Source organism: Corylus avellana, chromosome ca11 (genome assembly GCF_901000735.1).
Source record: "Corylus avellana chromosome ca11, CavTom2PMs-1.0".
NCBI classification, from domain to species: Eukaryota; Viridiplantae; Streptophyta; class Magnoliopsida; order Fagales; family Betulaceae; genus Corylus; species Corylus avellana.
The window spans coordinates 5,031,279-5,047,353 of NC_081551.1; the positions used below are offsets into that span (position 1 = coordinate 5,031,279).

Genomic DNA, 16,075 nt, shown 5'->3' on the forward strand with positions numbered 1-16,075 from the left:
AAGGACAAATTAAACCGGATGACACGTCACCCACACTACTTCTAGGCAAGGCTCGTAGATATGGCATTAGAAAGCACAAATCAAACAATGGTCAACAATTGCATCATTTTGCAGGTAAATGGTAACACCCATAAAAGAGTTAAAATGAAGCTCATTTTCCTGAGGAAATTTGGAAAGGAGAAAGAAAATGACACCATAAAATTACTAACATTGATTGGGATGTGGTGAGTAGCAACAGCCGTTAGAGGGGGAGGTGCGACGGTGACCGGTGAGTGGCGTAATCGAATGAGAAAATGAAGCTTTCAGCCTTCTCTAATACCTATATTATCTTTAATCTTACCTTAAAATAACGTCATTTTGATATTAAACACTAAAAATGTGTCGTTTTAATATGCAATTTATGTTTATATATAAGGATAGACGGAGATGGTTAATCCTTGCCGTCAAGATAATAGGAAAAAAATCCATTCAATACTCTAAAGGATTGGCGAAACTTGGTGGGCAGGCCAAATATAACTGACTTGGAGTGCACTCAATAAAAATCGTTTATGATTTGTCATGGTTATTTCTTATTTACTTAAAGAAAAAATAATAGGAATATTTTTATAACTTATAATAAAAATATTTACTTATTTATTATTTTTTTCTATTTCTTGAGGGATCATTAACCGTGTTCGTGCTTAGAACCGGTCGACCTTCAATAATTAATTTTGCTTGATTTTACGAAAGCATTAAAGGACCAAAAAGAAAAGGCAATATAAGCATTTAAAAAAACAATTGTCCATAAAATATGGCTCAATTAGCACACTATATTTTCATATGTCTCGTTTCTACCTAACGATATCTCTATCCTTTTTTGAATTTAAGTATCCCAATTCTCTATGTATAGGGCGGTGGCACCACCTCCGAAGTGACTCGGTCCGCTAAGTTTAAAAATAGTGGTGTTTAAAAGGACGTCGGTCCGCTAAGTTTAAAAATAGTGGTGTTTAAAAGGACGGTCAACAATTGTTTCGTATTTATTATGTCCGTTCATATGGGTTACAAATTAATGAGTAAATTTTCCGCTCTTAACTCCTATGAATGAATATCATATTTGCTATTCGCACATATGGAAGTGAATAACATAATATGATTAGGCATATGCCAATTATACCTTCCTCCCCATATATACATATGGGACTGAATAACATAATATGACTAGGCAAATGCCAATTATACCTTCCTTTCCATGAGAGAATGGTACGAAAATTCTGAATTTTCTAGTGATAGCCTCGATAACTATTACCATGGAATTGAAGATTTATAATTATTTGCCCTTTACAGTGGCACCGTTCACTTACCATTCACAGTGGCATCGTTCATTTGCCATTCACAGTGACAGTGGCATCGTTCATTTGTCTTTCACAGTGACTATGGCACCGTTCATTTGCAGTGACACCAATCACTTGCCTTTTACAAAGGCACCGTTACATTTGTCTACCAAGTTTTGCTACAGTTTCTGTTGACACTACAGTTTTGCCACAGTTTCTACCGACACTACAGTTCTGCTACAGTTTCTGCCGACACTACAGTTCTTTACTACTTTACTGTTAACTTTCTCAATGTAATTTTTATTTACCCATTGGATTTTGTCTATAAAAATGACAAATCCCCCTTATTGTAGAGCATAAGTTTTCAGCCTAAACACTGAACTCATTCTGCGTTGCCTAATATTTGTAATCTGTTCTGTTTTTGTGTACTTTCGCTGCTTCTAAACTATGTTTGAATTTGTAAGTACTCATGTTAATCAGATCTTTTGATATCTTTTCATTATCAATCTTTCTCATTTCTTTTTTATACGCTATAATTTTGCGTTTACTCTGAAAATTCTTGCATTATGCTTATTTTACTTGCAATTACCACCTACATGGATGGTTCTACTGCTTTATATTCATCTTTATTTTCAATTAATTTCAATTATTTTCATCTTCATTAGCCCACTTTGGTATCAAAGCCCACTATATATAAGACTTTATTTCTATGTGATTCATGCATTTAACATTGGCTAATTTGGCTTGGTGGTTTGTAACATCACTAAAACATTAAATTGACATTGTGTCTCCACTATCTAGCTATGAACATTATTTCAAAACAATGGAATTCAATTCATTTGTATTTGTTTCATATTAGAATTCAGTTTTATAAATAATTGTATTGCCAATGTATATAATTTAATTTGTATTTTCACATTACAATCTACAAGTGTAATTAAAAAATTGGATTAAGTCTATCTAAAAAAACTCATGAAAATTTTAAAAAACTACAACCCATATAAATTATAAAAAAAAAAGCCCAAAAGAAATCAAAAAATAAGGAAAAAAAATAACTCAAAATGCAAAACGGATTTGCTGACACATATATTGAATGAAGAAAAAAGGAATATGGGGGATTTGTCTGAGCCCGGGTTCGAACCGGGGACCTCTAGTGTGTGAGACTAGCGTGATAACCGACTACACCACCCAGACTAGACCGCTTTTGAGACTTTGCTGCCTTTGAAAAATATACCAACTATTAATTAGAAACTGTAACCTTCCTTTCCCCCTAGCCAAACAGTACAAGTTTGTAGTACTTGTACGGTTGTGCATCCTCCTAATCTCTGATTCTGAAGCCCTTCTCATCTCCGTCTCCAATGGCGAAGACGCCCAAAACCAAAAAGCGAAAGCTTGTCAAAAAAGTGAAGGAAGAACCACCACCAGAACAACGAATTGACAACACCACCAACAAAAAACTCAAAACCATAAAGCACGAAAAGCCCCAACCCTCAACGCCTACTCCACAACCACCCCAAAACACTGATTCCGGCTCCGACTCAGACTCCGACTCCCTCCCGAGACTCCTCGAGCCTTACTCCAAAGACCAGCTCCTCGACCTCATATCCGGGGCCGCCCAAGAGATCCCCGCCCTCCTCCGCCACATCCGCCACGTGGCCGACCGCGACGTATCCCACCGCAAGATCTTCGTCCACGGCCTCGGCTGGGACACAACGCGCGAGATCATGCTCTCCGCCTTCGAGCCCTTCGGCGAGATCGAGGATTGCACTCTCGTTCCCGACAAGGCCACCGGAAAAGCCAAGGGATATGGCTTCGTTTTGTTCAAGACCCGCAAGGCCGCCGACAAGGCGCTCCGTAATCCTAAGAAGAAGATTGGCAACCGCATGGCCTCGTGGCAGCTGGCCTCAGTGGGCCCGGGGGCTCCACCGGACGTTTCTGCGCGTAGGATCTACGTGAGCAACGTGCCACCCGACTCCGACGCCGAGAAGCTGAGGCAGTTCTTCTCGAAGTTCGGGGAGATCGAATTGGGTCCGTTTGGGTTCGATTCGAGCACCGGAAAATTCAGAGGCTTTGCGTTATTCGTGTTCAAGAGCGACGCCGGTGCGAAGAATGTTCTGGAAGAGCCGTACAAGTTGTTCGAAGGGCACCGATTGCATTGCCAGAAGGCGACCGAAGGTAAGGGCAAGAATTCGGTGCAGGCACAGCCACAGTCACAGCCACAGCCACAGCCACAGCTGCCGGTGCGACCACCTCCGGCTTTGGCGGCAGTGGCCACGGCGCAGAACCTGGCTATGTTTGCGCAGCATCCGTGGTACGGCGGGTTCGCCGCGAATCCTGGAGCATTGAACCCGGCATTGATGGCCGGGACGTTGAACCAGGGGTTGATTCCGACAGCTCAATCGGTCCTTGGTTCGTACGGCGGGTCGGGTACGAGTATGCAGCATGTGTATCCGAACACGCAGATGGGGCAACCGGGTGCGGGTTCTGGTGGGTCTGTCAGTGGGTATCCGTCGTATATGTGGTATGATATATTTCAATTGAATTTCTTATATGTGATTTTCATGTTTATAGTTCTTGATTTTGCTTTCTCTGCAATTTTGGTTTTGATTGTGGATACTTTTATAATAACCACTTGGATGGAAGTAAATATTTTGTCCGGTGATGTCATCTTTGCTCTTTTATTCAATTGGTTCGTAGATTTAACATATCTAGTTTTGTTATAACGATTTCTACTCATGGAAAATGGGATTTAGCGCTTGTAGATTGTTGTGAAAGCTGATTTTATGGTCAAAATCAGGGTGCAGGATTTGCCACATCTAGCTTTAATTAGGTAGTGGGCTTGATTTTAGTCTTATGATGTGATTAGTTTTTCATTAAGTTTGTTAAGAATCGAAGCAGAAATGCACCCTATGGCTTTACAAGTAGATGTAGATTATGAATTTCATATACCAATGAAGATGTCTTTTTTAGCAGGATGACAATTCCTGGTATTGCCCTAAAAACTATGCCATGTAATTGGCTAATCTGTGACTCTGAACAACTGTGTTAATATGTAATTTTTTACTGGCTAGTATAGCTTGGAGATATTTCATTGCTCTAATCTCAAAGCCGCCATTTTTTTTTTTTTTTTAGTGTGTGGCTATAAATAATGCTTTTATGGTTATTGTCCCTTTCAAGAAATTATTTTTTATTTTTTTTATCTTTATAAGTAATCGATACATATCATTAAAAGTGTTGAGTATATAACAAGTATATAAAAGGAAACACTTAGCTAGAAGGAGCAAAAATAATAAAAAAATCACTATAACTAATTTTCACCAGAAAAACATAAGCAATTGTCAAAAGATACCAAGTTTTGAAGAATAAGAACTTAATCTCCTCTAATGTCCTCTTTCGGTCCTCAAAACTTCTATTATTCCTTTCCTTCCATAAGCACTATAATATTCCGCACAACAACATTCCGCATATCTAGGCATAACCCAAGACAGTCCAAAATGACTGAAAAAGGCGATTCAAATCGCATAAGCCATGTCACAATGAAGAAGAAGATAGTTCATAGACTCCCTATTCCTCTTGCACATGCAACATCTGTCTACCTCAATGACACGTCTCTTCTTGAGGTTATCCATGGTAAGGATCTTACATAGAGCTGCTAACCAAGCGGAAAAGGCGCCCTCAAAGGAGCCTTAGTCCACCAAACACTTTTCTATGGGAAGCGGCTACAAACCAAAAAACAATAGAAGGATTTAACGTTAAACAATCATCTTTTGGAGGGGACTCATCACAGCTTATTTTTACTTTCCGTCTCACTCTAGATCAATACAACACCCATTCAAGAAATTATCACTTTCAGTTTTACCTTAAATCACCCTATTCCTTGCTTCTTCCTTTCTTGTTAATTTCCTGTAGCTCCTTGTAAATCTTATGCTCTTTTCATCCACGACTTTGTCCTTGCTGGACTTGTTTTTAGTTAATATAATTCAATCATTTTTGGCCTTATCTTGATGATGAACTGTTTTCTGAATTCAATATTTCCCCACTTAAGTCCCCCATTGTTGATGCTCTCTACATATATTAAAAATATTGATCATATGATTTCGTTATGCATTGCTTGAAATCCTTAATCCTGTCCGAAGTAATATCTTTATCATTTGTTTGGAACTTTACTTGGAAAACATTGAGGTAATCTCAAACGTCAGCTTTCAGATTTAAAAGTTCACGATGAGACTTGTTCTTTATTTATCTTATTACATGCATTATTGTAACCAAAACACCAATGATATGTCTACACAAGGCTTCTTTTGTCATTAAGGCTTCCATGCTGCCACCACCACTTTACTCCTTTGTAGTGCCATCACCACCACAACATTGATTCTTTTTGAGTTCCTATTGGTTTTAACCCAAAGAAATTCGAGGTAAGCAAATAAGAAGATTTCTTGCAGGGTCTAAACTAAATAGCAGAAAACAAAATATTTTCTCCAAAAATTACTTATATATAAAAAAAAAAAAATTAAAAAAAAATTCTCCAAAAAAATTTTGTATTGAAAACATTTTGGTTAGGAAAAGATTTTACGTCTTATAAGCTCTTTATAATTCTTTTATAAGTAGATGTGGTAGACCATTATGTTCAAATCATCTTTCCATTTGTATCATTCTTACATAGTGTGTTTCTGTGTTGTTTTCCAGTCGTGAGAATTATGGTGTGGGTTTTCAGCATCAACCGCCTATGACATAAGATAGAATAGAAATGCTTTTCATCTTTGGCGGCATCCCATGTCCCTCTCTTTCAAAATTTTCCTTTTTTAAAAAAATAAAATAAAATTTGTAGTGTCTTAACCCTTTTCATCTTTTTGTTTACTTGTGTTGGTTTTATTATGAATAATTTTTTACATGTTCCCCCCCAAAGAAAGAGCAGATGCACTGATAATATTTGTAAAAGATTTTAAAATTTCTTTTTGATGCTTAAACTGACCACTAACCAACCTTATTTCTTTTTAAATAATTTCCTGCAAACTGTATGCAATTTCTACATATTGGATATGGTAAATCATCCAGTCGGGGCTGATTTTGACTTACAAATATGATAGAGTTGTTTTAGTACCTAATTTTTTGTTCCTTCTTTTTGTATGAGTGTCTTTCTTGCTTTTATTTTTTTTCCTTTGCCTCCTTGATCTTTCTGCTAGTTCTGTTTTATTCTATATTCAAAAGCTTTAATGTTGTTTAGAGATTTTACTAAAAAATATTTTAGAGAGGCCAGTTATCATTTTTCATTGTTTTACTGCCTTACATGCTTGGGCTCCATATTGCAGATGAAGTGCTGCTGAGCTTGAGGATTGATATTCTAAGAGCTTGTTCTGGGTCAACTGTCGCTTGTTGTGGAAGTTTTTCTCATAGGGAGCACTTTTGAACTTTAATACGATTATTCTATTATTTCCTAACTTAATAATTTAGCTTAACTTCTTCTTCTTCCTTTTTTTTTTAATTAATTATTTCTTAAATATTGACTGTTTTCAGTTTTTCTTTTCTTTCCTTCGGAGGCATTTTGAATTCTTTATTATTTCTGATAGACGTGTTTTTGTTCTCTCCCACTTCCTTTGTGATATTTGCTTATAGATGTGATGCTTTTGGATCGTGGGGGAAGAATTTGATTTGGTTTGGAAGATTCAGCCTCATTTTTTCTAAGTTTTTTATATTGCAAGGATTTCTTTTTTTCAATGGGATGGACCGTGGGTGATAACATTCTATCCCCCCCAAATCCCAAAAAAAAAAAGACCCTACAGTCCTCAGTCCTCCTTTTGTTGTGAGAACTCCTCACATTATAAAGTTTTCATGGAATGCAGTTACTTTTTAGAATTTAATGTTGATATTCTTCAGTGTTCACTAAAATAATAGCTGCAGGTTTCTAAGAGCATCCACAATGGATTCTTTAAATTTCTATTTAAAATAGATATTCAAAGCTTTTTTTTTTTTCTCTATTTTAGTTATAGTTTTTCAAATGCATTTCTATCCGGTTATGCATTCTTTCTCTTTAGCATTTAAATTTTCTTTATTTTTTAATTATTTTATTTTATTTTTATTTTTATTCCATCTTTTTTTTACTTTCTTTTTTTTTTATCCAAACACTAAAGAGAAAGAGGGAGATAGAAATAGTAAAGAGAGAGTGAGAGAGAAAAACATAAAATACTTATGCATTGATACATAGTGCTTCTCCATTTGGAGAAACACTTGGCTCAAATGCATTTGATTTAGAGAATTGGATGGATATATTTTTTGGGATGCATTTTCACTCACTTTTACCTCTTATATAGTCATGCTAGTGTTGGTTTGGATATGTGATTGATAAATGATAATCATCCAGAGTTATGAAGATGAATGTTCTTTCATAAACTCTTGTACAACTGCCACACTATTGGATGACATGTCAATAAATATCAATTTTTGGATCAGCACCTATAAAAATATAGTAAGGGCTGATTTTTATTGGTACATTATTCAGTTGTATGACAGTTGTACATGAGTCTACTAAAATAAATGTAGCTTTCCTCTTTTGGGAGTAAGTGTAGCATTCCTCTTATGCATTTACCAAGAATAGAATACTAGATAATTTTAGCAACAGTTACCCTTTTGATTGCATAGAAGTGGGCATTCATAAATGAGTAATTCAATTTAGTAGACTCATGTACAACTGTCATACAACTGAATGATGTACCAGTAAAAATCAGTCCTTGGATCAGCACCTGTAAAAAATACAGGTGTTGATCCAAAAATTGATATTTGATGTATCCAATTGTGGTTTTAAAAGCCACTTATGGGTGTGAAAAACTTGTGTAAAGAAATGGGAATAAGGGTAGCATTATTCGATGCTTAATGCCAATGTAGTTAAAATATACCCACATTTTGTGGGTTTTCATATGTAGAATTTATACGTGAGTCTGAACTAGGTTTTATTGAGTTGTGTTGATCAACAGGTTCATTAATTCGAATGTGCATATTTTGTTTTGTCATTAGAAATTGATTGTCAGTAATTTTGTGCTCAATGGGATCTTTCAAGGTTACTGATGATATGAATGGGTTATTGATGATTTGAATGGGTAAAATTTTTCGAGAGGCATCAAGACTTTTATACCTAATTACCTGTTTTTATCGTTTTTCAATGATTAATTATTTTTTCGTATTTTATACTATGCTTTGAACTTTATGATGGGGAAGAAAAATTACATATTGTATAGTACTCTTTGCATAAAACAATAAATATATTCGAATTTGGAAAGCCAGCTATTTGAAGTTGGCAAGAGACAATCGATCCATAACATGGGTTAAGTTCTTAGTCTTTTTGGGTAGGCTTTAATCAGTTCTTCGTAGGAATAAATGTTTTTTAATGGATTATTTTTTAGAAAATTTACCAAATGAAAACTTGCATTTTTAATTGAGAAATGTTAGGTTCGTGTCCTTCTAGTGTTTTTATGTTCCTAAATAGATATTTTTTAAAAATCAGGAAAGAGAAATAAGAACAGTTTCTTTTTAACTGTTTTAGAGAATAATATTCACCTAGGACTAAAAGAATGCATAGCATTTTTTTTTTTTAATTTCATCAATTAAGGACTTTGTTATGTCCATTTTTGTCAAAAATGGGATGGGGGGATTAATTTGGTTGGAGGTTATAACTGAGGTTTTTAATTTAATGAAATTGAAGCTATGGGCCTTGATTTGGTTAAAACTTAAATTCGGGCTTTACGATGAAGTTTCTTGTTTTCAATATAATAGTTCAATAGAAACAGAAAAATAACCTAAAATTACTTATCAACACCTTTACTTCCAACAAGTGCCCCGCAAGATTGACGGTAAACAGTGGATTAAAGTAATGTTAGTAGATTATTATATTTATTATTTATATATATTTGAAAAATAAATAATTAATTTATAGTATCGTAATCGCAATGGTTGACTACCTTGGTCTTTCTGGTCAATTTTTGGAAATTGTCCAGCAAGTTTGCATTTGCAACTTGCAAGACATCTATTCCGTTACACCCCGAATTTTAGTCCAATAGTTTGACCCTTCTTTTCTTCTATCTTTTTGTTGGTTGGACCGAATTAACCCCTTCAATTTGTAAAGGTTGAAAGGTTTTTTTTTTAAAACTTTCCTTTAGAATAAGTGATAAGATTGGCATTTGTACTCGAGCATTTAAATTGCATGTAACGGTATATGTTACTTTATTAAAGAAAAATGCTAGATGTTCTTATAGTGTTATCTTGATGTCCTCTCAACTGTGATGTAACTCTTAAATTTACCTTTAAATTTAAGATTATTATTAACTTTTAATTTATTGGTGATTTTAAAAATTACATTACAACGAAAAAAAACACCATAAAAATACTTAGCATTTTCCTATTGAGATTTTTTTTTTTTTTTTTTTTGAGCTATTGAAACCTTGGATTACAATTAAATGTGATAAATTATCAGTTTCATAAGCGGATTTCTTTCCTAGAATATAGACTAGCCAATTTGCAAAAATATGCTCTCATAAATCTAACAACCAAAAGGCACAAATATGCTTTATAAATTCTAGAATAGAAAGACTAAAAAGTAGTTAAAACCGAAACCCATAACATTTTTGTCAAATTTATCATTGCCTCAGCTCAATAGTTATACAGTACTCTAGTCGTGCAATAGAAATATAATTACCAATAAAACCATGGTCCTAAAAAAAGCCTCCTCATCATAATGCTAAAATACGATCGTGAAGTTAGGTAACAAGTCACATAGAGCCACAGTACTTGTGGGGAGGCTCCTCAGCTCTAGTTTTTCACTTCTTCCTCTTCTTTGGGGGCTGCAGTGCTTCCTCATCCTCATCTTCTTCCTCCTCGTTCTCTTCCTCATCTACGCCTTCTTCCTCCTCGTCCTCTTCCCCGCCATCATCGTCGTCGTCATCATCATCATCACCATCCTCGTCATCATCTTGATCCTCGCCGTCTTCTTCGTCGTCCTCTTCCTCTTCGCCGTTCTCTTCGGCTCCGCCTGCCGCCCCACCATCCGGACCCTTCTTTGGGTTGCTCTTATTGTTGTTGGGGTTGCTACCGTATTCCCCTCCATCTTCAGACGAGAGGTCCTCTTCGCCTTCTTCAAATCCACCATTCCCCTCTTCATCGTCGTCCCCATCATCCTCATTGCCATCGTCTCCGTCAGCATCAACTTGCTTGTCTTGGCATTGAGCATGTTGATCTCCTTTGATGATAGGATCCTGAAGCTATGTTCCAAAGCACGCCAAACAGGGAGAATGTTATACAAATCAAGCTATTTCCATCCACCAGACATAATAAGACATATTCAGTAAGACTATTAGGGAATAATGTGGATGCATTCATGACAAGATTGATTATTTTGTTTTAGGAAAAAAAAAGGCCAAAGCCCAACGGTTGTAGCCTGAGTATCAAGGAATCCCATCTATTCAAATGCACATCGAACAAAAAGGCCATAATTGCTGTTTTCAAAAAGCCAATACTGACAGGACATTGGTGGTAAAGGAATATGCTATCACCACAAAGAAAAAAGGGAAATATGCTTCAAATAGAAACTTCCCACCTAGGAGATTGCGAATAGATCTCAACAATAGCCTTTCCCTGTTAGCTTACCGGATAGTTTTTAGGTCGGTACTGATTCAAAGTCAACTTCCAATAGTCGAAATTGGGAAATATGCTTCAAATAGTCTAAATTGTACCCCAAATAAAAAATAATAATAAAAAAAACCCATTTAAACAAGGACATAAATTTCCAACAATCTAGGTTGGAAAAACTCTCTAACCGTGACACGTGTTAAGGTACATGTTTTTCCAACCCATTTGTCGGAAATTTCTGTCTAACAAAATATTTTAAGGGAAATTTATTTCAGCAGCATATGGGGAAATTCACACAAAGTTCAAACCCAGACAAGATCAAAAAGAGGACGACTGCTAGTGCAGCTGCTGACCATCATAAAAAGTTCAAAAGAACTTAAACAAATAAAAAAAAATTCAAAAGAAACCATAAAGACTATTATTAGACAATAGGACAGTGTCACAGTCACACCTAAAGATTAGAATAAACATTACATGATAATACTAAACAACGGTCTTTCTTTTCTTTTTTTTTAAAAAAAATAATTGTTGTAAAAAATTTTGAAGTAGGAAGGCAGGAGAAGGATCGAACGAAACGTGTCTCTTGAGGAGCATATCCCAAAGAATATTCCTTTGGGGACACAATACTATTCATGAAAGATACCCATCCGTTTGGATTTTGACTTTTTCCACATCAAAAACGACAAAAAAGATTTTCTTCCAACGTGCGACAAACCGGAACTCAAACTCCGCCCAAAACCATAGTTAATACTCTTCCCCCAAATCCGGACTAGTTTATTATTATTATACCTTTAAAGATTAAACAGACACCAGCGCGCACGTTAGCAACCACCGACAAGAGCATATCGCCCGTAACTACCACGCCGGGGCATCGTCCAGGGAATTCGAAACAAACCCGGCGTACTTTAGCCTCGACAAAAGGCAAGTGGTAAAAGTCGTAAGGCGTACATACATACATTCACAGACACACAGAAAAAACCTAAAAATAAAAAGACGAAAGAAATAAGGAAAAGGCAGGGAAGAGCGCAGGATAAGGGAAATGAAAAGGCATCCGCACATGTTAGCATGGACCGTGAAACAAACAAAAGAGACAAAAGGAGTTAATCCAAACCATCCGTAACACTCAAAAACTGTAGAAGATAGAATTCTTTTTTTCTAAATAAAAAGAGAGAGAAAGAGAGAGTGCTAAATTTAGAAGGCAGTGAGTTACCGGAGCGAAAAGCTGGGCTTTGACCAGAGCCGATAGAAGCAAAGTCGCTAAAGCCTCCCCGGCGCACTTTAGCGCCCCGTAACCAAGCATAACTACCACTGAACCATGGTTGGCCTCCATGTTCGCCGCAAGGAAAACAAGAAACCTGTGCAAACACGAAATGACTAAGTAAGCTGCTGACTGTCAGATCCGTCATAAACTCATCGCAACCGTTGGATCTCACTCCATATACGTCACAGACTCACAGACAGACGACGCTGAAATTAAATTCTTAAAAAAAAATAATAATAATAATAATAATTCTAATCTGTGCGAAAAAGTGTTATTTTTCGAAAAAGAAATAAGAGAGAATAAAAGTGTTACTAACGGATAGTTTTAGAAAAAAGACAAAGAATCACTTTCAGAGCAGAGAAAATTCTCCGGCGACGGAGTTGGCCGTTAGTTTCGCCGGAAAATAGCAGAATCGCAGCAAAAGCAAGAGATTCTGAAGGAAAAGTTCACAAAACTGGCTGGAAATCAAATAATTCAAGCAAATCGGGCTAAGATTCGCCAAAACTAAACCGGAAACCTCAAAATCGCCATGAAAAAAGGGATTAGAAGCATAAACTGTAAAAATAGGAGAGGAAACGAGAGATGAAGGCTAAATAGCTAGAAATCAAGCCGAAAAATCGATATGAAGGTCAAGAATTAGAGAGGGAAACCATACCCGTAAGCAAGATCTGGGCGCGGAGATGCGGGATCTGGGGGTTTCAGGCTATAAAACCACAGAAATCAAGCAGCAGAGACTCCGTGCATTCTGGACCGTCTGATCGTGATCGTAGAGACACAGAGAAAGAAAGATATAGAAATATCAGAGGTCTCAGAGGGGGGAGAGAGAGAGAGTACTGGTGGTGACTGACTGACTGCCCGTAATTTTTTCAGTCAGGTTTCGGGTAGGTCGGGCAGCGTTCTTATCAGTTAACAGCGCTCCTTCGGGCTGCCCAAAGAGCGCAAGTCTGGACAAGTGTGGGTTTTGCTAACTTTAATTTATTTTAACGGGTTGAAAGAAAATTAAAACTTTTTAATGATTCTTTTTAGGGAGAGTTCTAGGAATGATTTTTCATTAAAATATTCTCTGTCTCTTGCTTTTTATTCTTTTTTTTTTTTTTTTTTTTTATTTAAATTCTCTCTTTGCTTTAAAGTAGTTTAAGCGCTTTTAACCATGGTTCACTTAATAAACCCAACTAATGTTTGAATACGATTTTACTTTCTTTTTATATATATATATATATTTTATTTATTTATTTAATATTTTGGTTCTGAAACTAGAATCCAATTTTTAGGGCAAATTATATTTTATTCCTTCAAAATTTGGAGCGATTTGCAATTTGACCTCCAAAATTTTAATTTTAGCAATTCATCCTCCAAGGTTTCAAATTTTTACAATTTGACCAATTGTATCCAAAACTTCTCATATTGTCGCTAATTTTTTATTTTTTATTTTTTTATAAAAAATTTAGGCCACCCCTTTGACCATCTGGCTATTTTTGCACCCTCAAATTTTTTTTTTAATAAAAAAAAATAAAAATTATGGGCAATATGAGAATTTTGAGATAATATTGATCAAATTGCAAAAAATTAAAAACTTTGAGAAAATGAATTACTAAAATTGAAACCTTATCAAGCTTTGAAGAGCGAAGTGCAATTTTGCCCAGTTTTTAACTAGTTCTTTTTTTTTTTTTCTTTTTTTTCTTTTTTTTTTTTTTCAGAATTTGACTTTGCTTCTAGACTCTTCAGTGTCTTCACCGAGCAGTTTTGTGGCAGACAGTGATTGGGTGGCACAAATTAAATAATGGTTTTTTTTTTTTTTTTTTCGAACTTTGAATTGTTTTTTATTTTTGTAAGTAAGAAATTTATTGAAAAAAATTAAACAAAAAGAAAAGAATACCAATCAACCCAAAAAATAACAAGAAGCTTAAAAGTAAGATAAGGAATTTAATACAAGCAAGAGCCTAAAGAAGGCAAAAGATTAATAAAACTAAAAAAATAAATCCATATAGAGAAATGTTACCCTTAACTAAATTTGTGTATTATGACTTTATCACTAAATAAGAGAGAGAAAAAAAGTTTACAAAAATCTTTTTCTCTCTTCTTTATCCCAATCATAGTAGTATGAGGTAAAGGTCCAAAAATGTCGGTATCATAGTGTTACAACTTTATAAACACGAATTTGGTTTTAAATTTGAAAACGTATGGACTCAATGTGATAAGAATGTTTGTAATAGTAAACTATGTTTGTTTTTACATGGTGTAACAATTTTATTTTTTTTTCCTTTTTTTTTTTAACAAGTCTACACAAGGAGATGAAATGGGAAAAAAGATTCGAACAAGTAACATTCGCTTCTCTATAAGAAAACAATTATCCGAGTAATTTTGTTCGAAAATATGGAGAAAAAAAAAAGTAAAAATAGTCAATGTGATTACACTGGTTTGTAGTCAATTTTGCAGTATACAAATATTATGAGAATTCCCTATATGTAGTATGCAAAAGTAACTATTAAGTCTCTAATATCAACTTACATCCAAACCACAGGGGTGGTAGTTGAGTTGGTAGAAGAATTCATTTCATCCTAGTGGTCGCGTGTTCGAATCCGCTTGCGGTAGTAGATGCGTGAACCAGATGCTACTTTGAAGGGGCTCTACTGGCTCACACCTTTGTGGGGTTGTGGTGACGGGCTCGCCTTCCCAGGCAGTAGGTATGGCTCAAACCGGATATTTCACAGCGGGTGGAAATCCCGATGGTAACGCCCAAGAGGGGAAACTACACTAGTCGCCCTTTCCCACCTTTTTAATTAAAAAAAAAAACTTACATCCAACATCTAGATGGATTCCGTGCCATGTCAGATCCCATTATATGATAACATGTGTCACTTGTAATAAAAAATATATAAAATTTGTAAAAACTAAAAATTAAAAACTATACACTTAAAAATAATAATAATAATAAAATTGGAAGAGAAATGGTCGAGTTACCCCATATGGCTGGTTTGGAAGTGGCAACCACCCCATAGAGTCTATCGCAGAACTTTATCATGTACTTCACGACAAGCGCCTTATATGTCCAAACTCCACTAGATTCATAAACTGATTGAGATAGTGTGCCTGTTTCAATTTTTCTTTTTTCTTTTTTTCTTTTTTTTTTTTTGTAAAAAAATGATTTATCAATGGGTCAACTGGGTTACATTTGGGTTAAACGGGTTGATCTAGGATTGATTCGGTTATTAAACAAGTTGACTTGGACCTAATTATACTAAAGCTTAACCTGCTAATTTCGTAAAAAAATAGTAAAAAAAAGCTTCCCATATGACTAGCCGCTTCGGCTAAAGAACTGGCAAATTGCTATAGTCACTATAGCTCAATAATGCATAAGTTAAATTAATAATAATACAAAATTATTCTTTCTCCTATAATAAGAAAGAATTAAAAAAAAAGAATAAATAAATAATATTTAAATATAACAGTAAAAATTGATAGTTAAAATGTAGGTATTTTGGAAAAGTATGAAGCTAAAATAGAAAAATATGATTTTTTTTTTAGCTAAATTTAACTAAATATTTATTAAGCCAAATGTGAATGCTCTAAAAGAAGAATAGTAGCTTGCCCATATATTAACTTATAATAGGTATAATTATCTAATGCATTATAAGTTGTATCAGAGCAAATCGGTTCTATAAATTACAACATCAAACATATCTTTATATACATGTATGTGACATTTATCATATATGTATATGTATCCCTTTAAGTTACATTGAATATGATTTATGTGTGTTAATGAGATTATCACATAGAAGCTCTAAGTCACAATAGTTAGTGATGAAATTAGGCAATCCATCTAATAAAACTATAACACATCAATCATGATGATTATAGAAGCAGAAACTTCTGATTGATATATTGATGT

At 35.0% G+C, this 16,075-nt stretch overlaps 2 protein-coding genes and 1 non-coding gene across 4 annotated transcripts; 1 reads left to right on the forward strand and 2 right to left on the reverse strand.

Moving 5' to 3' along the window:
- Window positions 1–2,430: 2,430 nt before the first annotated feature.
- Window positions 2,431–2,504, reverse strand: TRNAV-CAC (transfer RNA valine (anticodon CAC)). The gene has a single exon. It is a non-coding gene; the product is annotated as a tRNA-Val (tRNA).
- Window positions 2,505–2,605: 101 nt separating this feature from the next.
- Window positions 2,606–6,775, forward strand: LOC132166346 (UBP1-associated protein 2B-like). The gene is made up of 2 exons (XM_059577148.1): window positions 2,606–3,831; window positions 6,620–6,775. Coding segments are annotated over exons 1-2 (1,164 nt in total). The 5' UTR covers window positions 2,606–2,668; the 3' UTR covers window positions 6,621–6,775.
- A 3,123-nt stretch (window positions 6,776–9,898) lies between these two features.
- LOC132166079 (phosphopantothenoylcysteine decarboxylase subunit VHS3) lies at window positions 9,899–13,006 on the reverse strand. 2 transcript variants are annotated; one of them, XM_059576831.1, is made up of 3 exons: window positions 12,839–13,006; window positions 12,133–12,277; window positions 9,899–10,549 (listed from the first exon to the last, which is right to left on the reverse strand). In XM_059576831.1, exons 2-3 carry the CDS (start codon window positions 12,250–12,252, stop codon window positions 10,115–10,117), a joined length of 555 nt encoding a protein of 184 aa, XP_059432814.1. In that variant the 5' UTR covers window positions 12,253–12,277; window positions 12,839–13,006; the 3' UTR covers window positions 9,899–10,114. The 2 variants fall into 2 exon arrangements, with proteins under 2 accessions (XP_059432814.1, XP_059432813.1); XM_059576830.1 differs by having other exon boundaries at window positions 9,899–10,555; window positions 12,839–12,992.
- Between the last annotated feature and the right edge of the window lie 3,069 nt (window positions 13,007–16,075).